Source organism: Periophthalmus magnuspinnatus, chromosome 19, assembly GCF_009829125.3.
Source record: "Periophthalmus magnuspinnatus isolate fPerMag1 chromosome 19, fPerMag1.2.pri, whole genome shotgun sequence".
Taxonomy (NCBI): Eukaryota; Metazoa; Chordata; class Actinopteri; order Gobiiformes; family Gobiidae; genus Periophthalmus; species Periophthalmus magnuspinnatus.
Window position 1 is genome coordinate 13,039,333 of NC_047144.1, and position 20,946 is coordinate 13,060,278.

General features: G+C 38.0%; 1 protein-coding gene across 3 annotated transcripts in view; it reads left to right on the forward strand.

The window, feature by feature from the left end:
• tanc2b (tetratricopeptide repeat, ankyrin repeat and coiled-coil containing 2b) overlaps positions 1–20,946 on the forward strand; it is a 221,175-nt gene that overhangs the window by 73,195 nt on the left and 127,034 nt on the right. For all 3 annotated transcript variants that reach the window (XM_033984198.2, XM_033984199.2, XM_055229420.1), the window contains exon 4: positions 17,200–17,262. In XM_033984198.2, the coding sequence (XP_033840089.1) occupies positions 17,200–17,262 (63 nt within the window). The remainder of the gene's footprint in view (positions 1–17,199; positions 17,263–20,946) is intronic.

Sequence of the window (20,946 nt, forward strand, 5' to 3'; positions counted from 1 at the left end):
AATGTGTTTTTTCTTTATTTTGTACTACTTTTTACGTTTTATATACATACAGAAAATATATGAAGTAAGATATATGGAATTATGTAGCGAAGAAAAAATGTAAATAACCCTACTATTTTTGTTTTATTATTATTTATTTTATTATATCCTATTACTATTATATTTTTGTTTATACGCCACATTTAAAATACAACTTAAGTGCTTCACACAAACTCAACAAAAACATATACATAAAAAACGACACATGGGCAAAGAAAAATAAAATAAAACAACTAAACAAGATGTCCTGTTTAGCTTGTATTAAATGCCAGGGAGAAGAGGTAGGTTTTTGCTGTGGTTTTTGCTTTGTTATAAAATATTTTGTAGAGTTATTTAACTTTCTTCTTTACTACATAATTCTATATATCTTGCTTCATATATTTGATGTCTTGTATATGTATAAAATGTAGAAAGTAGTATAAATAAACAAACAAAAGTGTACTTATAAGGAGTTTATTCTACACATACAGTGATTATCTGATTGGTTGTGACATAATGGAAGAAACAGGAAGAAGAGAAAATTACCTGTGATGACAGTAAGAAATCAGTTTACTTGGTTTTATCTCTGCATTACTTTCAACATGTTCTTACCGTGTTTGACCCCATGGAGATGTTATAGCTTACGCGCATTGCCTGGAAAGTTCCTCAGTGCAGCATTCATTCAATTCCACACGTAAATCTGACCGTGAGTTGCCTTGCCGCTCCATAGATCGAACATGTAGCTTGACCTGCTTTTCCTCAATGCAAATAAGTTTAATGCCATCCTTTGGAACATTCCTGGCAAAACATAAAACATCTCCATGGAAACGAGCAGTTAGCAGATCATCCACCAAAAATATATATATACATAATACACGTTTAAGGATGACCAAATTTACACATGATGCCCTTTCTGACCCTGTATATAATTAGAGTTGGATTGGGAAGGGCATCTGATATAAACGTGCCAATCACTACTGTAACAGTGCAGGTAGTTTTTCACAGTGACATCGGATACAGAAAGAAATATTACACTGCTTTGGGCGAGCGAGGGATAAGAATAACATTGAGTGCATCAGGAGAGAGAGAGAAGGGTTTCTTGTCTCGTTCGTTTCTATGGCCACAGCACACTTTCGCTCAGATCTGTGTTTTCCTCCTAATTGGCACCATCACAGGTTGAAAAACTTCGCACTCACATGGGAGTATGTCAAAAAAACAAAATGACTCCCCACCCATCTGGCCTTTCCCCATCCGAACATCAAACGCACCCTTTCTGCTCATGTTTTGCGCACATAGCTATTTTGGAGATACAGCATGCTAAGGTTTTCTCACTGTTGTTGTTGGTTTGGCATTTCGAAGTAGTAATAAAAGGGTAGAAAAAGGCGAAAATGGGGATATAAATAGCGAGGAGATTGTAGCGTGACTGATTTGAGAAAGCTTTCACAAGTCTTAAATCCAGCGTTGTGATGTTGTTGTCTCGGGTAAAAGCTTGTCTCCTGTTGTGTGTATAAAACGTGCTCAGAAACAGTGCCTGTAATTTAGATGTTTTTGAATTTAAGGCTTAAATTCTGAAATTATAGGGAAGTGTCTGACTCATACAAAAGAGAGACAAGTTAAAACTTTATTCATCGCGAAGAAAAACTGCGCAAATAGAAAACCCCCCCCAAAAAAAACATACATTGTACATATTAAAATTGTATAAACTAATAACTTATTGCACAGGAATTAAGGGATCTATATATATTTTTATTAATGGACTAATAATTTGAATGGTATTATAAGACATTCTAATGATTTTTTGATATTTTGTTTTTACTTCAAAGCAAGGCAAGTTTATTTGTATGGCACAATTTGCACACAAACTAAATCAAAGTGCTTTACGGAATAAGAAAGACATTAAAGCAGACCTATTGAGCTTTTGTGTGCTCTATAGTTATAATCTCTGACACCCGTAGATCATTTTGTTATAATTTGCACATTTTAAATTGCAATATTCATCTAAAACGACTTAGTAAACGACACAAGTCCGCTGATTTCTGCATTAGAAAACTGCAGCGCCCAATGGGAGCCGTAAACATCATCACATCATCAAGAGCCGTGAAGTTGTCGGCCCCTCTGATAGATTTTTTTTTTTTTTCCATTTGTACCAAAATGACTACACAACACTGCCAATCCTACGCATATCATTGATTAAGAAAATAAAATTGGAGAATGAAGTAAGAACAGAGCAGTGGCCATATGCCGTTTGCGGTGAAAACAGGGATTGATCTGCAATATGGCATCTAGAAAAGAAACGGTTAAATCATGCACAAACATGCACAAATCACTCCAACAAACAACTCTGAGAAGGGGAAACGATTATAACATGGCTAAAAGCTCTGAAAATTTGAATTTTCATAATAGATCTGCTTTAAAATCACAATACAAAGTCACAGCGAAACAGAAGCGTTTTGAGTCTGGATTTAAACATTGTCAAAGTAGAGGCCTGTCTCACATCTTCAGGAAGACTGTTCCAGGTTTTAGCTGCATAAAACTGAAACTCTGATTCCCCAAGTTGTTTTGTGCGAAAATAATTGGCACCTACTCTGACGGTTGTAGTGAAATTTAGCATCAACACTTACCGCATATATTATATACTTCCACAGTCTGATAATACTACTTCAAGCTAGTAGAGTCTTTGCAGTTATAAAGCCAAAGCAACTTATTTACAAAATTCACCTTGCTCGCTGGTTCACTCTGCCCTAGTACTTTTATTTATTTGTGGTTCCACTGTTAAATAATGGGGTCTCTCTCTCTCTGCCTCTTTCTTTTTGTGAGTGTTGTGATAGTAGCCTTAAGGTAATGTTGAATATATCTGTTGTATGAACCAGGGTGAGGTAATCTAACAAACCTGTCTCCACGCGCTAATCTACTCCCTCAGGCTCTGTCTTTGACCATGAACCTCCACTGCCCTTGTGCACCGCGTCCTGCATCTATTTACATATATTTACTCCGGTACCTCAACAACTAACATTCATTTTTCATGCACACCTCGTTGGTATTGCTGAGTAGATCGCATGAAGCATTGGTAGCTTTGGAAGGAAGGGCATCTGGTTTAAAATGTACGATAAAAATAATCGTGCATAACACCATACTGCACATTAGCGGGGTATAAAAATGAAATAAAATGCCCTATAACAAAATAAAACTACATTAATTTATTTGAGACACACTTTACACTTTAATAATGCAGTGGCTACTCAATCGCTAAAGGCTAATCACTACGCTAACCTCATAACTAGCTTCATGGTAAATGGTTACACACACACATTGATGCACCAGTGTACGCAGAAACTGGGGGTGAGGTGGGTTAAGTGTCTTGCCCAAGGACACAACAACAGCATTCATCTGGGGGAGCTGTAATTGCACCGTCAACCTGTGGGTCAGCGGATCTAATCGTTTAACCAATGCTGTTTATGGGACTCGAACTGCCAACCTTAAGATCAGAGGACAAACGCTCTGTCAGCCAAAGTAATAACACTAAAAATCTGTCTAATCACCACACAATACAGCATATGATTTAATATAGTGAATGGAAAGTGTTTTAGTTTTACTCCAACTTTGAAAATGCAAACTTTGTCCCATGTGCTTTCATTCTGACACATTATATTTTTATATGAAGTGTGGCTTGGTGCTGCCCAAGGCGTCATGCTGTTAAAATCTCATTTTCAGCTTTGTGAATAGTGAAAGAAACAAAGTATGTTATATCCCCACTGGCATCGATAAAACCTAATATTATACAAGTGACATTTTCTTTATTTGATTTGTATTTATTTGATAGACAGAAAACAGATGAGGTGTTCCTGAAATGTGAAAGACTGCGCTGTAACATTACTTTTGAATATATGGTGGTTTACACTTTCCTGAGTTTCCTAAATGCAGACAAGTAGTAAGACTGCAGTAGAAGCAGATGGTGGACAACATAATATCAATGTTGTCTTTTTAAAAGTGCTAAATTATAATAGTAAGTATCTTGTCCTTCGGGGTAGCCAAACTTTTCAGATCAGGACGCCCAAAATACCACGCAACCCACTTGGGACACGCACTGTTTATCAAATCAAGGCTTGTTATAAATTAAGCAGCAAATGATACAGAATGTAAATGTAATTGTCATTTATTGTTTCAAATGATCCAATTTCACAAAAATATACTGTATAAATATATCTTATACAATGTTATAATTTAAAACATTTTAAAGCAAACCTATTCTGCAAAATCGACTTTTCAGATCTTTGAACCTCATTCTCATTTAACCTCTCGAAGTTGTACCCTTTAGGAACCGATGCTCTACAGTAAGAAAATTATTACAAGCGAAATATAGTTGCTATATTACCTTAATAAGGATATAACTGATATTTATTTTCTACGGTGGTGAATTTTACAGCGTAGAAATACTGGAACCCTTTCCGGACAATTTTTGCACCTATCAAATGCAAAAATATCATCTGATCTGAAATAATACCAAATAACCCACTGTTACACAAAGGTACCGTCATCTTCAGTATCCCTGTTTGACAATATCAAACTTGTTTTGGGGCGACTGTAGCTTAGTTGGTAATTTCACCACTGATCCGAAGGTTGGTGGTTCGAATCTCGCTCTCGACATAAACATCACTGGTGGAGCGATCAAATCCACTGACCCACGGGTTTGTCGGTGTGATTCCAGCTCCCACAAAAGAATGCAGCTGTTGTGTCCTTGGGCAAGACAATGTCTGTGTACACTGGTGCATGAATGTGTGTGTGAGTGGATGTTTCACGTAAAGTGCTTTGAGTGCCTTGAAGGTGGAAGCGCTATATAAAAATGTGACCATATATTGCAACATTAGAAGCATTAAGAAGTATTAACAAGTATAATTAAATCCAAAAAGTGAAAAGCCTGCAAAAATATGAGTTACGCTGGGTGTACACTGACTGTCATTAGACATCTGTCATCGTGTGAAACCATGTGAAACTGCACTGCTTTGGTCAAATACCCACATCAGTCTCTTCTAGTAGCATTCAAGCACTGTATTTTTGTTTTCCTTTCCTCTCTGCTACAGCTCTCCTCTGCTCGTTCATTAAACAGAATCCATCAGTTCTGACGGAGGCAGCTGCGCCCTCTGCGGGACCCCAGAACTGGCTGTGCGCACCGCCACAGGTCAAAGGTCAGCTGAGGTGAAGCTCTCAGTGCGGACTCATGACATGAAACGACCACAGTCTCTGCGCAAACCGGAAAGACGAACGATGTTGCCACTTGAGTCCTTGAGCTGTTTCGTTCTTAATGACTATTGAGTGAGGTAATCAAGACCAAAATACTCCACGGAGAACAGGACAAAACAACAATAAGACTTAAATGACTTCAAGTAATAGTTGCATCTAGGCTTGTGGGTACAATTAATTAACATAAATTAGGTAGAAAGACAACAAAGTAAGGTATGGAATCAATATGCAAGAATTTCCATTGCGTTTCCAATGGATTTATTTAGCATCTATGTTATCATCTATCAGTAATCCCTCAGCCATCCAGGAGTGTTCCATAGTGTTCCTGAGGTTTTATCATAAACTGTATAAAGAAGGGACGCTTATATGGGCGAAAGGGAGAAAGGCACCTGATTTCCCTGTTATTAATATGTATATGTTGATGTACGACACGATAGCGACATAAAAATATCAGGATCGTGTCAAGTGGGTTAATACGCAGTTGCGGCCGCTAACAGGTTAGCTACGTACATGCACAAAGCTTCTGGATGAGAGGCAGAATGTATTGTCAAGACCAATCCAAATGATTACTTTTAAACCTTTGTTACTATGTGTGTCCTCTTACTGAAAAATATTAAATTGTTATGCTGAAAAGGATGGGGCTGTTGATGGTACACAGCAGCATTTATTTCACAAATGGCTAAAATAATGACTTAATGACTACTGGCTTTGTTTGTTTTGCTCGTAGAAAACACAAAGACGTTGGGGTAGTTTGTTTTTGGACAAACGAGATGTTCAATCATTTCTATTCTCTTTTTACAACCCCCTAATTGTCTCACAGTGGCCAGATAATTCCTGTTCATATTGTTGCGTTAGGGCTGTGCAATTAACTAAATTTTAATGAAGATTGAGATTCAGTCATTTCTAATTGTCAGCTTAGGTCTTCATAATCAAGAGGTCTGCGGTCAAATCTTGCAGTAAAAGCGTTCGTTTTAGATTTCAGACTTTGGAAGGAAACAGTTTTGTGTGATATAAAGGCAGCGATTAAGTAATATTGATTTTATTTGCATTGAATGAGATTGATAGTCTCACGCTGGAGGGATTGTATCTGTCGGCTGGCCTGGGAACGCCTTGAGATCCTACTGGAAGAGCTCGAAGAAGTGTCAAGGGTGAGGGAAATCATGGGATTGCCTGCCCCTAGGACCTGACGACCCAGAGTGAAAGAAAATGGATAGATGGATGGATGGAAATTGATAGGTGATAGATTAGACTGATCCTTGCTAGATCAATATGAGGAAAAATACATCGCACGGCTCTGCGTTGTATGTATAATTTGCTTTACGTGTAATATCTGGCTTCTAATAACCTAGTTTGGTCACATTTTGGTAGTAAACATTAAAAAAAAAAAAACCTAAACGCTACTAGTCAAAAGTTTGGACACGCCCTCTCATTCAATGTGTTTTAAATTTATTTTTTTTTACTACTTTTTACATTTTATATACATACAGAAGACATCAAATATATGAAGTAAGATATAACAAATTATGTAACTTTTTTAAATATTTTATTTTCAAATCCTTAAAGTAGTTGAAAAATATTCAGCAGTTTTTTTACTTTTTCTTTACTACATAATTCCATATATCTCACTTCATATTTGATGTCTTCTCTATGTATAAAATGTAGAAAGTAGTAAAAATAAAGAGGAAAAAACATAAATAAGAGAATGTGTCTAAACTTTTGACTTGTAGTTTATGTATAAACAACACCAGACGTCAAACATATGAAGTAAGATGTATAGAATTGTGTGTTCCCATGTCAGTCCAGTTATTTTCACACCTTTCACTTCTTTGTGCTGTACCTCCTGCTGTGTGTCAGACTGAAAGCAGGAGCACCTTTCAACCCCTCCATCCATCCATCCACCCAGGCTCCCTTTCCCCCTTCACGTCTTTTATTAATATATTTTTAGAAGAACTCCCCCACTTAGATCCGTGACACTGCTTTTCTCTGCTTTCTGATGGCTGTGTAGGAGTCAAAGCTATCACTCTATTTCTTTACTCTTTTTTTTTTCTGAATGATTCTTTCCTTCCTGTTCCATCACACCTCCGTCTGTCCAGGACACTGCTGGGCCTGACGCACTCCTGCCCTCACATATGCGTCACCTCTCTGGCCCTGAGCCTCCACCATGCTGACCCTGTCCTTTGGTTGTTATTATGCTTGGACAGACAGGGTCACTGCAGTCAATGGGGATTTTCCTGTTATTTGTAAGTGAGGTATAGGAACAATAGCTCTGGAGGTTGGCAATGGTCAAATATAGGTCAAATGTAGTACAGATATGTCCTCATAAACACTAAAGTACTGCACTTAAGGATACATTTTTGATATCAACACTTAAGTACATTTTGAAGTGGATCCTTTTTACTTTTACTAGGGCAGGTATCTGTGCTTTTTACTCCATTGCATTTTTTTACCTGGACTGATGAATGAAAGTTTTTTTTTTTTTTATTACTGTTTGAGATCTACTGAAAAGGCTGGGGGATTTATTTTGATCAAGTTCATAATTTGAGCAAGCAAAAATATACAAATAATTCAGTCATTGAACAAACGTAAGTACAAATCTTTATCAAAATCACTACATTTGAAGTTTTATTCGATCTCAAAGTCTACTTCAAATACTTTTACTTGATTCACAGATTGGTTTATGCCTTGTCCACATTACATTAAAGCTGTGGAGATGTTATTTCTTTGCCTAGAATATTCCGCAGTATGACATTAAACTAATCTATCTCCATGGAGACAAGCAGCTGGCGTCACCCACGAAAGTTATTTGTACACCTTGAAGTGAATAATGAATAATCACTGAATCATTTGATCATTGAATAATCACCCTGGAGACGAGCGGGTGGGGGACTTCTCAACAGAAAAGTTCCATAGTGCACTTTTAAATCCCTCTTAACCAAAATGTATAGGTATTATGAGCAAATTTACTCTCTGCTATCTTGTTCCCTGAAGTATAAGCACACACTTGTAATGCAGGTCACAGTGTATCAGGGGAAACAGGTGTAGTGGGACATGTTCTATATAAAGACTAGCTTTGGGGGTTTATCGTCGCCCCAGACGTCCATGGTTATGCAACAAAATCGGGACAAACTTTTATTCCCCCGCACTGCTATTGGCATGGCTTGGATCAGCTATTCTTTTTAGTCTGGCTTATTTATTTATTTGCTTGTATTCAGCTTGTTAAATATGCAGCTCTTTTCGCTCCGGGCGTCAAATGCACTGACTACACTCCAGTTTTACAAATGAGCAACAAAGATTCATCTAAATAGTTTGTAGAGCTTTTATATCATGAATTATATACACTCTCGCTTGGAGTGTCTTCAAGGTCCCGTGTTTTGGAGAAGATAAAGGATTCATTATTGTTGTGGAAAAATACTAAATGTGACATAAGTTAGCGCAAAGGTGTGGCAGTTTCTTCCATTCCCAAATAGCAGCAGAGGGAAGATTATGAACTTAAACACTTATTTCTAGTAGGACTCATGATACCTACCATGGGACAATATATTTTGGAGCTTAATATTGATTGTATGTGCAGTTTTTTTATAAAAAATTTGGAGATTTGGGGTATTTTAGTTGTAATATGGTATGATTTGAGCTGTAAAAGGCTGAATAAATAACTTCAATGGCTAATTATTGGTTCATTCCATAGACTGTATGTATAAATGGGCATAGCTTGTGCTCGTGAATCAAATGTCATTATTAATAACAGAAAAATCAGGTGCCTTCTTTCCCCGAGGTTGCACCTAATAGCGTTGGATCCTTGATAAATCAGTGGCATGGCTAGGAAGGGGCATTACCTTCAACAGCCTTGCTCCGGATTGGCTCTTTGGTTGCTATGGTTGCTTGTGGAACTCCAAAATCACCCCATAACTGCTGGCCTTCATGAGCTTCATTTGACTGGAGCCAAACGCTATAGGAGATGTCAGACTCTTTTTAGTCCACTTCTTTATACAGTCTCTGGTTTATTCTGTTATTTATTTGTTGCAGCTCATGTCTTTTAATGATACTGCCTATTTAAAAATGTGTTTACTGGGATTTTCTTTAATTATTGTTATTGTATCAGTGGCATAAAGAAGTTTCAATATCATGGTTTATCACAGTATGTCTCTCTAACAATCGTGACAGGCCTAATTTCTAGTTCTCAAAAACCACACGTTTTTATGTGCCTAAATTACTGTAATACACACATACACATTTGAATACTGAATACTAACAGCTAATTGGAGTTTGCTGACCAACACAAAGCATTACCAAATCTTCACATATTAACAACAAAAAAAATAAAAAAAATCACATTTCATGAAAACACTACACAAAGATTATTAGATACTTTTATACTTTATTAGATACTTTTTTTTTCCTTTTGCTTAAAACTGTCCTTTTGGTTAAACTCTATATTGTTGTGTTGCGTCATCCACTATTTTCCAATAACTTCTGATGGTGACCTTTTGTGACCTTATTGGTGCAGTTTATTCCTGTTTATATCTAGAACATTTATCTTTGTGACTCAAGGTCATATGTTGGTGTAGTATAACTTTTATAAAATGTAAACAATATGGACCTTGAATACTATTACTCAGGTTTGGCTGTTGACAATGTTCAAGAGACTTTTAAGAATGAATGAGACAGTGTGATGCTGTACTTAAACTATTACCTCTTTTTAATGCTTACTATATATAAGTATGTCACATCTGTAAAACTATAAACTACACCAAAATGTCAAACTTGAAAAACATTGATTTTAATATATATTGACCTTATTTTGTCCCGTCCACTTTTTCCATAAATGTGACTAAACTGCACTTTGTGGTGGCAACTCCCGTTAATTGAGAATCACATTCATTTCAGAGGAGAATTTAGGAAAAGTTTTGCACCTAAAATCTGACATAAAGTAGGTTCATTTGTGTAAAGTGTTCAGTGTTCATGTGCGCCAGGAAGTCTCTGGGAGGTTTTAAAATGGCTTAATGGTCCCTATAGAACTTACTTACTGTCAAGGTCGGCAGCTCCATGCAAAGTCGTACAACTTGAATGCCGATGGCGGCGCCCATGACAACATCCTGATCCTGAATAAGGTGAAGAGAGTGTATCCGTGCTGGGGAAAGACATATTTTGTTCACATACATGGGAAAAATGGGGTATAGGGCCTTTAACTACTTTTTGGTGAAATGTGTTGCCTAAGCTGTCATATGCACTCTAAGCCTTGCTCTTTCTTCCCTTCCTGTCCAATTGACTTGATGTGAACCTGCCTGGCTTCCACATCATCTGTAACCCAATGGAGCGGCAGCGATGCACTGCACAATGACTTCATCAGCTGTAATAACACAGGTGCTCCGATACAAGGGTCCACTTTTCCATTTGTGCTCACCAATCTAACATGACGGCTGTAAGTACGACAATACCAGCTGCCCATTTCGACAGGACTTAATGAAAGGCATACAGGGACCTAAACTAGTGCGTCTTTGTCTGTCTGTCTGTTAGTCACTGAACTGAAAGATCCAATTCACCAGAAGGCTCATATCCGGAGTGTGTGCGCTCTATCTCAGCCCTCACTTCCACTCCCCGGCCTTAGCCGGTGAAGTCCCTCATGTGAAAGACAGGGATCAATGGCTTTTTCTGGTTGAGTGTACATTGATTTTTTACTGTGTTTAATGTGAAAAATCATTGAGATAAATAGCTCGTCTTGTCACATACTCTGCTCACTTTAAGGATGTAGTGTTTGTCTGACTGCTTTTTTATGCAGTAGATGTTGTAATTGTATTTTAATAGTTGTTTTTTTTTTGCAGACCTAAGTTTTGTTTGTTTTCATATCTGACAGTTTGGGCTGCTCACTAGTGCTCTTCCTCAGATTGGTCATGTGATGTTGCTGTGACGTGTCAGGCCAGCTGATTTAAACAGGTTTTGGCGCTGTCTTCCTACTGGCAGAGGTAGGACAACAGCGCCATCTGCAGCTCGACTTCTTCAGGTGTGTGAGACTATAAAAGCCCCCTCGTTCCAGTTTATTATTTTCGGTACTGTGGCTTTAAGTATCTGTCGATATCAATTGATACCAGTGCAGAGACTGAAAACAGCATTTATTTCCTTTAAACAAAAAATTAAATAAGACAAAACTGATGTAAATGTGTTATGTAGCTGTTATGTTTTTTTAAACAACATTGTATAAAAAAAACTCACACATGATACTATCTGGGACAATTATGACCTGTAAATAATTATATCAATTAATATGTCCATTCAGGATATCGGCTGAATCGATATTTGGAAGCTGATATCCGATCCGACAAATTATCCAGTATAAGCGCTGATATCCGATACCAGTATCAATACATAAACAATTTCCCAATTTTCATTCAAAACAATTCAAAGTTCAAATATTGTTTTCTTATTTATGTTCAATACAGTCTTTTCATGAAATTGAACTGTTCTATTGTTTTGCAGTATTATGCATTGACCTAGTTTCAAAATAGCCTCTCGAAGCTCTTTTTTGTGTCTTCAGAATTCACACAAAGACCACAATTTTGAAGTAATCGCTCCACGACAGCCCCCAGTTCCCTTTGGAGAGGTCAAAGTTCACAGTAGACTCATTGAGCAGACTATGGCATTACTATTAGGCGTCAGACAAAATTGGCCTGACCCTTTGACTTCCACAACACTGCACCGTGGCTTTACAGAGCATTATTTCTTGCTTTTAAGAAATAGAAGCAGCTTTTTATCCCTTTCTACTTTCTACAACCAGTCTCAAACACTCGCCGTTATAAAGTTCAGATTGTCTTTGAACTAGTTTGTGAGACCGGTCCAGTTGTTGTTGCTGTTAAGTGGTTGCCGTGACAACTTGACAGATGTTTGGTGAGCGATAGAAAGGATGGACTGAAAAAGACTTTGTTGAGCTGAGACAAGACAAGATCTATTCCCATTAGTGTTATGGAGCAGAGATCAGACTTTGGAGGAATAAATTGGGCTATTTTTTTGTATTAAAAGGCGATGATTCAAACTTTGCATTGCGTGTGTTCATGAAATCAATACTGAAAGACATTTTTATTTGTGTTTTGTAAAGAAAGAATAACATCTAATCAAAAATCAAGATTGATCAATGAGCTTAATCTGAATGGCAATCTCACGAAAACAGCATCAGTTTTTTCCTCTTGTTTTGATCGATCACAATAAACAATTTTCTTTTTCAATCTTAATTTCATGAACATAAAAAGAACATTTAAGACAAAAAACTAGTCAAATTTATTCTTCCAAAGTCTGAAGTCTGCTCCAAACCATATGCTTTAAACGCCGTTCATTGACGATTTGAAACAGTTAGATCCTGATTTGATTACAGTTTCCTTACAAATCGTACATAACACAAAATTGACTCTTGTGAGCTTTCAGCCATGTTAGAACTTAATTTCCTCCTCAAAAACATACCCGGAGTTATGTTTTGTTTCATTCACACATGTTTGAGTAACCCTTTATTATTAGTCTGTCTATATCTCCAAAGCTCAAAATGTTCTGTTCCACCTTGTGATGTCACGAAGTGGTAGTTTTCAAGTAAATGGGTACTTTATTACCTTTTGTTCAGTAGAGATTGGCAATTCCAGCTCAAATTGTTAAACTGATTCTAGTGAAGGTGTATGGAGTTTAAAAACACAGTGGAGCACTTCCTGTATTACCACATGACATCACAAGGTGAAACAGAGTGTTTTCTGTTTGAGAGAAGAACTCATTCTAAATATGCAGGGCTTCCAGTTAGTACGATGACCACAATTTATCCCAAAAGCCCCTGTCTGAAACTCACACACCACCATATTTAGTTCATAATTATTCTGTTATGACGTTTTGAATATCGCTGCTTTAATCATCACCCAGTATGTTAATCATATGCGGTGTGGGGGCTGGTGTGTAAAATCTATTTCAGTCTTCATTTGCATTAAGTCATGTTTCTAGTCTTCTACGTGTTCTCCGAGCCCCGTTCTGTTTTTCACAACATCGGTCTCACTACTCGATAAAGTTCACAGAGCATATAAAGTGAGAGAGTTAAAGTTTAGACAGTTAAAGGTTGAGGCGAAGGTGGGAGAAATACAAATGAGTATTGTCTGTAGTAAAAACATAAATTAAATATTTGGGAGAATGAATAAGGATGGCAGTATCTGTAGATACGTTGGTAATAATTTCACAAGAGAAATATCATTGAAGTCACAAAATTATAAGATTAGATGGAGTATCAGATTATATTTGAATGTGCCACTGTTTAGTCATCTATACCAAAATGACTACGTGACACTGCAGATTTCTACGCATATCATTGATTAAGAAAATAAAATTGGAGAACGTACAGAGCAGAGGTTGATTGGCAATATGGTGTCTTGAAAATAAGCAATTTAAAATTGCTCAAATGTGCACTAATCATTCAAAAAACACCTTCGAGAGGGTAAATGAGTCAGGAAACAACTATAACATGGTTAAAAGCTCTAAAAAGTCGATTTGCATAATAGGTCAGCTTTAAGTGGAAAAGGTAGCATCAGGAAGGGCATCAGGTGCACAAACATATACCAAGCTAATGAATAATCCACAGCACAATAGAAGATTAAAAGCTTATTTGAAAAAGCTGTAAGTGCAAGTCTTTTCAGCGGGCAAATCTATTTTAAAGCAAAAATATAATGCAGTTCCTCTTTTTTCACTTAGCTGTAGTTTGACTAATAACACATGTAAAATAATTTTAAATAGAGTATTTTTTAAAAGTGCTGTCTATTTCGCCTATGAATTCTACCGTGACAACCCTGAAAACAATGTAACTTTCCTCTGTAATGTTTAAAATAAATGAAGAAATTAATGATTAAAGGTTGTCACAATAGCACAAAGTTATGTCTAATTCCATTACTTTACATAAATAACTTCTGTATTACAGTGTTATATCTTTAATTTGTACATGTTCACTCTACCCATGCAGCAGCCTGTGTGTTGTGTGCACTTGTTGTGTGCACTTGTTGTGAATCATGGCCCAGTTCTCACACAGTCTCCTGCCCTCGGGCTCCTTCTATCAGTGCATCGATGACCCTGCTCTTTCCACCAGCGAAGCCGCTCCGCCCTGCTGTCAGGCTAGAGGGCGCTGTGTGAGACAGAGATGGATTGATAAAACTGGAGAGCTTCCTTGGGTTTACTGTTCAGATCTATGATTAGAGGCTTAAGGCTTTGGCCAAAGTTGATAACAGTTGTTAGATAATATTAAATGTGTTTCTGCAATATGTTGAGGATATATATATATATATATATATATATATATATATTTATTTATTTTTTTCTTAAAGTGCCAGTGTAGTAATTGGTTATTGAAGATATTCTGCATGTTTAAGTGAATCTGTAGTTGTAGTAGGAGCGAGTAACTAAATGATAGTTTCCATGACGATATTGATCACAATATAAGCAATTGATGGAAGATTGAAATATTAACTGCAAAACATTATAAGAACCACATTCATTTCAGAGCATGATTTAGAGGTTTAAATGAGGGTTAGCAGGTTTATACAGAGAAAACATAATGGAAAAGATTTCGTTTTTCTGCAAAAGCTATTATATAAACCAAATGACTCCATCCACTGTGATTCACTATTTGCAACCATTTACATTGCATTTCCCATATAATTCTCATCGTGCTGGCATAGTAACCCCCGCAGCTAATACTATTCAATATAACCTGCCTAAGGACTCTGCTTAACAAGACTGGCTCCATCAAGCTAGACTACAACTATTCCCATAGCATATCAATTGTTGCCTGAAAGTTAAAATCTAAAAGAGTTATTACTTTTTCAGCCATTTTTCAGTGTCTGGGATTGGCTGATTTGGTCCATAATTGAAAGGAAAATAATTAATTGAAGCACTTTAATTGGTATTTTCAATTATAACAAGATAGAACTTTTTCACCGTATTGTTCTGCTCTGACTTGAAGCAACACTTTGATCTATGTGCATGTTTAAAATGATCGGCTTAGAGGACTTTCCATACAAGCCCTTTATTAGGCCTGTGTCGCTGTAATTAATTGTAATATCACCAGTATAAATCATAGTCCCGGGCCTCCCCCTGGTGTTTCTGTTAGCGCTACGTTACTAGATCCATGTGCATTTGAACTGGATTATAAAACTATTCCTTGGTGGCACTAAAGTCGCTGTGCCCTAACTCCCTTTGTCTCTTTCTCCCTTTCTCTTTCTTTCAGTATCTCTCTCTCTGTCTTCCCTTCATCTCTCTACCTCCCTCCACTCTTTTTCTTATTCCCTCTAGCTGTCTTGCTCAGTTTTTCTATCTCTCTCCTCTTTGCCTCCCTCCCACTCACTCTTCAACGTCACTCTCTTTCTCTTCTCCCTCCTTCTCTCTAATCTCTCTCCTTACCTCTTCATTTTTCGCTATCTCTTTCTCTCCCTTCCCTAGCCCTGTCTTTCTCTCCTTCTTTCCCCCATCACCTCTCTTTTTTCCTCTTTGTCTACCTCCTTTCTTTCTCCATCTCTATATTTCTCTATTGCCCTCTTCCTCCATCTATCCCCCCTCTCTGTTTCTTGGACGCTTCTCCCTCTCCCTCTGTCTGCCTTTATATCGCTCTTTCTCCCCTCTTTCTCCTCTCCCTATACAACATCCTCTGGTTTTTACTCCTTCTCTTTTTCTCTCTCTTACTCTCCATCTCTACCAACTCCAGCTAATTTACATCTCTCTCTCCCCATCTTTCTCCCTCCCTTTCTCTCCATTTCTACCAACACTAGCTAATTTACCTATTTCTCTCTCTGTCCCTCTCTCTCCATCGCTCTCCCTCTCTCTCTCTCTGTCGCTCTCCCTCTCTCATTCTCTCCCATTCTCTCCTGCTCTCTCTCTCCCTTTTCCCTCTCACCCCTCTCTCTCGCCATCTCTTTCTCTCCCTCTCTTCCTCTTTCTCTCCATCGCTACCAACTCCAGCTAATTCACATCTCTCTCTCTGTCCCCATCTTTCTTCCTCTCTTTCTCTCAGCTCTACTAACGCTAGCTAATTTATCGCTTTCTCTACCTTTGTTTCTCCCTCTTTCTCCCGCACTCTCTCTACCAACTCTAGCTAATTTACCTATTTCTCTCTCTTTCTCTGTCCCTCTGTCTCTCTCTCCCTCTCTCTCCTTCTCTCCCATTATCTCCTGCCCTCTCTCTTTTTCCTTATCTATCACCCTCTTTCTCTTTCTTTCTCACTCTCTCTCCTCCTCTCTCGCCATCTCTTTTTCTCTCCCTCTCTCCCTCCCTTTCTCTCCATCCCTACCAACACTAGCTAATTCACATATTTCTCTACCTTTGTCTCTCCCTCTTTCTCCCTGTTTCTCCCCATTTCTCTACTAGCTCTTACTAATTATTTCTCTCTCCCTCTTTCTCTTTGTCCCCCCCCCCCCCCCCCCCCCCCCGCCTCACCATCTCTCTTCCTCTCCCCCTCTTTCGCTCCATCTCTACCCACTGTATCTAATTCGCCTGTTGGCTCCCTTGGGCGTAATTGATTCTCATATCATTAAAACAGATCTATCTTTGGGGGATACGCCCACTTGTTTTAGCCCGTTGCTCGCTCATGCACAGAGCCCATATGCTACGCGCTACCCTCCCTCCTCAGAGCTGCTGCAAATGTACAACAAACTACTCATGTTTGGGCAAGTCCCTTTAGATAACAACTCAGTCTAAACATGGGGCGAAAGAAAACATGGAGCATGGCGGCGCGATCGCACTTCGCCACCATTAGGGGGCGTATGGGTCCCAGGAGGAAGGGCGTGGAGGGGCTGTGCGTGAGCAGTCTTCTGGGAGTCTTGAGGTCCCATATTTGGATTGTAGGAGAGGAGGATGTGGCTTTATTCTTGGCGAGTTCTACAAAGCCATATTCCGGCCATCATTTCCGGGCTCATTCCTTGTCTTTCTCTGTCTCCTCTTCGTCTGCAGATGGAGGGAGTGAGGATTACGGAGACCCCCGCTCACCCGGTCTAGACCCCCATCTGTGCCAAGGTAAGGACCAACATTTAGAGTTCAACAAGTGGTCATGGTTTTCAAGCTTGAAGAGGTAACGTTCAGTAACACCTCTGAATAATAATTTTTTTTCTTCCTAAATTTGTTCAAAATTTACGAGCATTAATATAAATTCTGTATCAACTTATTAAAAAGTTATTGGGAACTTGTGTGTTATGTAATGCGTTCTGTTGTAGTTATGATGGCTTGTATAACACATTAATGAACATGTAATTAACACAAATTTAAAGAGGGGTAATACGCACAACTGTTTTTTTTTTTGTTTCTTCTATGTTTTAATGTTGTCTCCTCTTCGGAAAAAAAATGCCTGAAGTAATTTTAGATGTCCTCCATGCAAGTTTGAATAATTTAGTGATCTCTCCTTCTTATGATTAGCGAGTTTGTCCAATGCTCCACCCACATGATAATTCTTCATAAATATCCAAAAAACATGATACAAAACTGTACACAGTAACTTGACAAACCTGATGTGTAGTGCAGTAGTTAGTGTGCAGTAGTTAGCATTAGCAGGATGCACACTGACTGTTGTGATAGAGCTCTGAAGGGGGAGTGACTTTGCACAGGGAGTAAACTGAGGGGAGACTCAGGAGTGTCAAAAACAAAAGTTAAACTTATAAAGCATGTTAATGCCTTGTTTTCATTGAACATAGCATTTTTGAAACAATAAAAGGTAACCTAGTGAATACCCCATAGAAGTAAAATACCAAAACTTTTCTTGTGGAGTCCACCTGCTTGTTTCCATAGAGATGTCATCACTTTTCCTACAGTGTCCCACATTATGACGTTAAACTCGTCTGCATGGAGATAATCAGGTGTCACCATCACTTCCAGTTGCAGGTATTTTGTGAAGAAGCCGCCCTGCTCATAGAAAGAATACTTGTTTATGGTATTGTATTATGATAAAACTGCTAATTTTATAAATAAATAATAGATACGTTTAATGCCGTGCTGTGGAACATTCCTGGTAAAGCAATGACTTCTCCATGGAGTCAAGCAGGTGTCTAACTCTCCACCTGCTTATCTGTTAATGTATTGTTGATTACAGGTTCATTAATGCTTTAATATTGCCTAGCGATGGCAGGTAGCTACATTGTATTTGTTACTAAGATATCTTAGACATTACACATCACACAAAGTTCCCACATAAACAGGTGATATATGGAGATCAATCGATACAGGTTTTTTTGTGGCCGTGCCAATACCAATTATTTACAATTCAGAGAAACCAATGGTGATAAGTTCTGCCGATATTTTGGGTCCGATATGTACTGCAGATTCACAGCCCTGTTTTACTACAAAGTGGATAAGAAAACTGTGTAGTCATGTTTTGTGCAGTGTCTCTTCACTTTAAAGTGTTGAAATAAAGCTTTATGTGGATTGTTTAGGCATCTGGTTGGCCCAAACAAAATATCGGCCTGGGCTGGAGATTTAAGGCCGGTAACAAATACCTTAAAAGTGCAAATATCGACCAAGCAATATATCAGTCTATTTCTAGTGATATATATATATTTTAAACCTTTATATCAAAATAGTCACAAGTTTAAGCTGCCTTGACACATTTCAGTTGCTAGCTTGTCCTATTAGATGCTTTGATTATTTTATTATCAAATTTGAACTTTTGCATGGAACATAAAGGGTAAAATGGTCTCTCCTATGCAGTATTTAATGTCCCATGATGACGCAGACAAACCTAAAAGTCTATTATCTCTGTACCTTCAGGCCTGACTGTCCCTCACATGAGTGAATGCAGCTTGATAAGGAACATAATACTTTTCCTTTCACACTTTTACCTGAAGTATCTCTCCTCTGACAGCCGTTTTCCCAACTCTATTTCGACTCATAATATTTCTCTCCGCAGGGGTTGTCCAAGGCCCTAGCTGTATTTTATATGTGACTTCACAGCTCAAAACTTTGTGCTTAACTGAAATGACTCACTGTTTTTATTGGGAGGCAGCTGAATGAGTTTATATCTTGTAATTGTGTCTGTAAATCTGTGTAACTGAAGTTGAATTTAATCCTGTGCGTCAAAAAGCGGTGAAAAATCAACAGGAGACATATGAGTTGCAGTTTTTGAGATGTTTGGGGGGAGATTCATATTTAACATTGGCTTTTTCATTTTAATTTGAGCAAAGTACCTCAATGAGTAGGAGGGTGTTTATTTTTAAGACTTCGAGGCACGTCTCATCACTGACGCAAAAGCAACCTGCTATTTCTTTTTCTGTTTTATTCACCATATTCCCTAAAAGTACAACTCACAAAGATTTATTTGGACTTTTAAACGGGCTACAAAATTGCTGTTTTCAAGAAGAATAAATTATAGATATTTCACCATAACTAATCACAATGATATATTGAAAATGAATGTTATAATATTGACTTGTACATAAAAGTAGAGTATTGGCTTCTAAATACGATTCAACCTACTTTGCCTTCAAGCTGTTTTGCAGACCTACATTAAAACTTTTGGACAATGGTCATGGTAACATTTTTATATCGCACTTTTCCACCTTCAAGCCACTCAAAGGACTTTACACATAGACGGAATAAAGAAGTGGACTAAGTGAGTGTGGAATTCTGAGTGCGAGTATCATAGCAACCAAAGAGCCAATCCAGAGCGAGGCTGTTGAAGGTAACGCCCCTTCCTGCCTGCACCACTGGTTTAGCATGGACTGAGCGCTTAGCCTGTTGCAAACCTGTTGCTAACGCTAGTGGGAGCAACCTCGGAGAAAGAAGGCGCCTGATTTGTCTGTTATTAAAGTTCACATCTTGATTTACGGACACAATAGCGAAATAAAAAATACCAAGTCCAGTAGAATATCAAGATGAACATTTTAAGACCAAAATGACAGGCTACAGAGAGGAGGACCACAGTTTTTCACTAGAAAGTGAATTGGAGCCAGAAATAATGGAGCCGGAAGCGCGCCCATACTCACTTCCTATTTGGGACTCAGCGGCTAGCGAGTCACGGCTTTACATTAAGGAACCACTCACCCATTCACACCCACATAATTACATTCTTACACCAGTGTCCACAGACACTGGGGGCGAGGTGAGTTAAGTGCCTTGCCCAGTGACACAACGACAGTACTCATCTATGGGAGCTGGACCGCTCTACCGAGGATGTTTATGTCGAGAGCAGGTTTTTGAACCAACAGCCATCGAATCAGAGGACCGACTCTACGATTCCAAATTCAAGCAAGTCCTATAATATATCAACAAAGTAAGCTCTAATTTTCATTGTTTTGTTGCAGCAGTGTGCAAGGGACAACTTAAAAACAAAGAAACAATGAACTCAATTTTACATAATAATCTTGAGGACACCTTAAAGCATTTTTAGAGCCATTTGGATTGCTTATTTCAGTGTTTTTTTGTTAGTTTTGAGAATTCAAGACAAGGCTTACACAGTCTAAGAAGGTGCTGAGGTGTTAACTTGAGTACAAGCTTTTCTGACAAGCGTTGCAATTTCTATTCAATTTAAAATTTATTTCGTGCAAAATTTATAAAACATGTCCAGCATTAACAGTTGAGAGAAGACTAAAATATGAACTGCTAAACTAATACAAGAATCCCATGCATTTTTGAACATGTATGTAGAACGTCCAAACCACAGGACTATGAATATTTTGTTGTTTGCAGAGGAAAGCTAAAGAATTACAGTGTTTG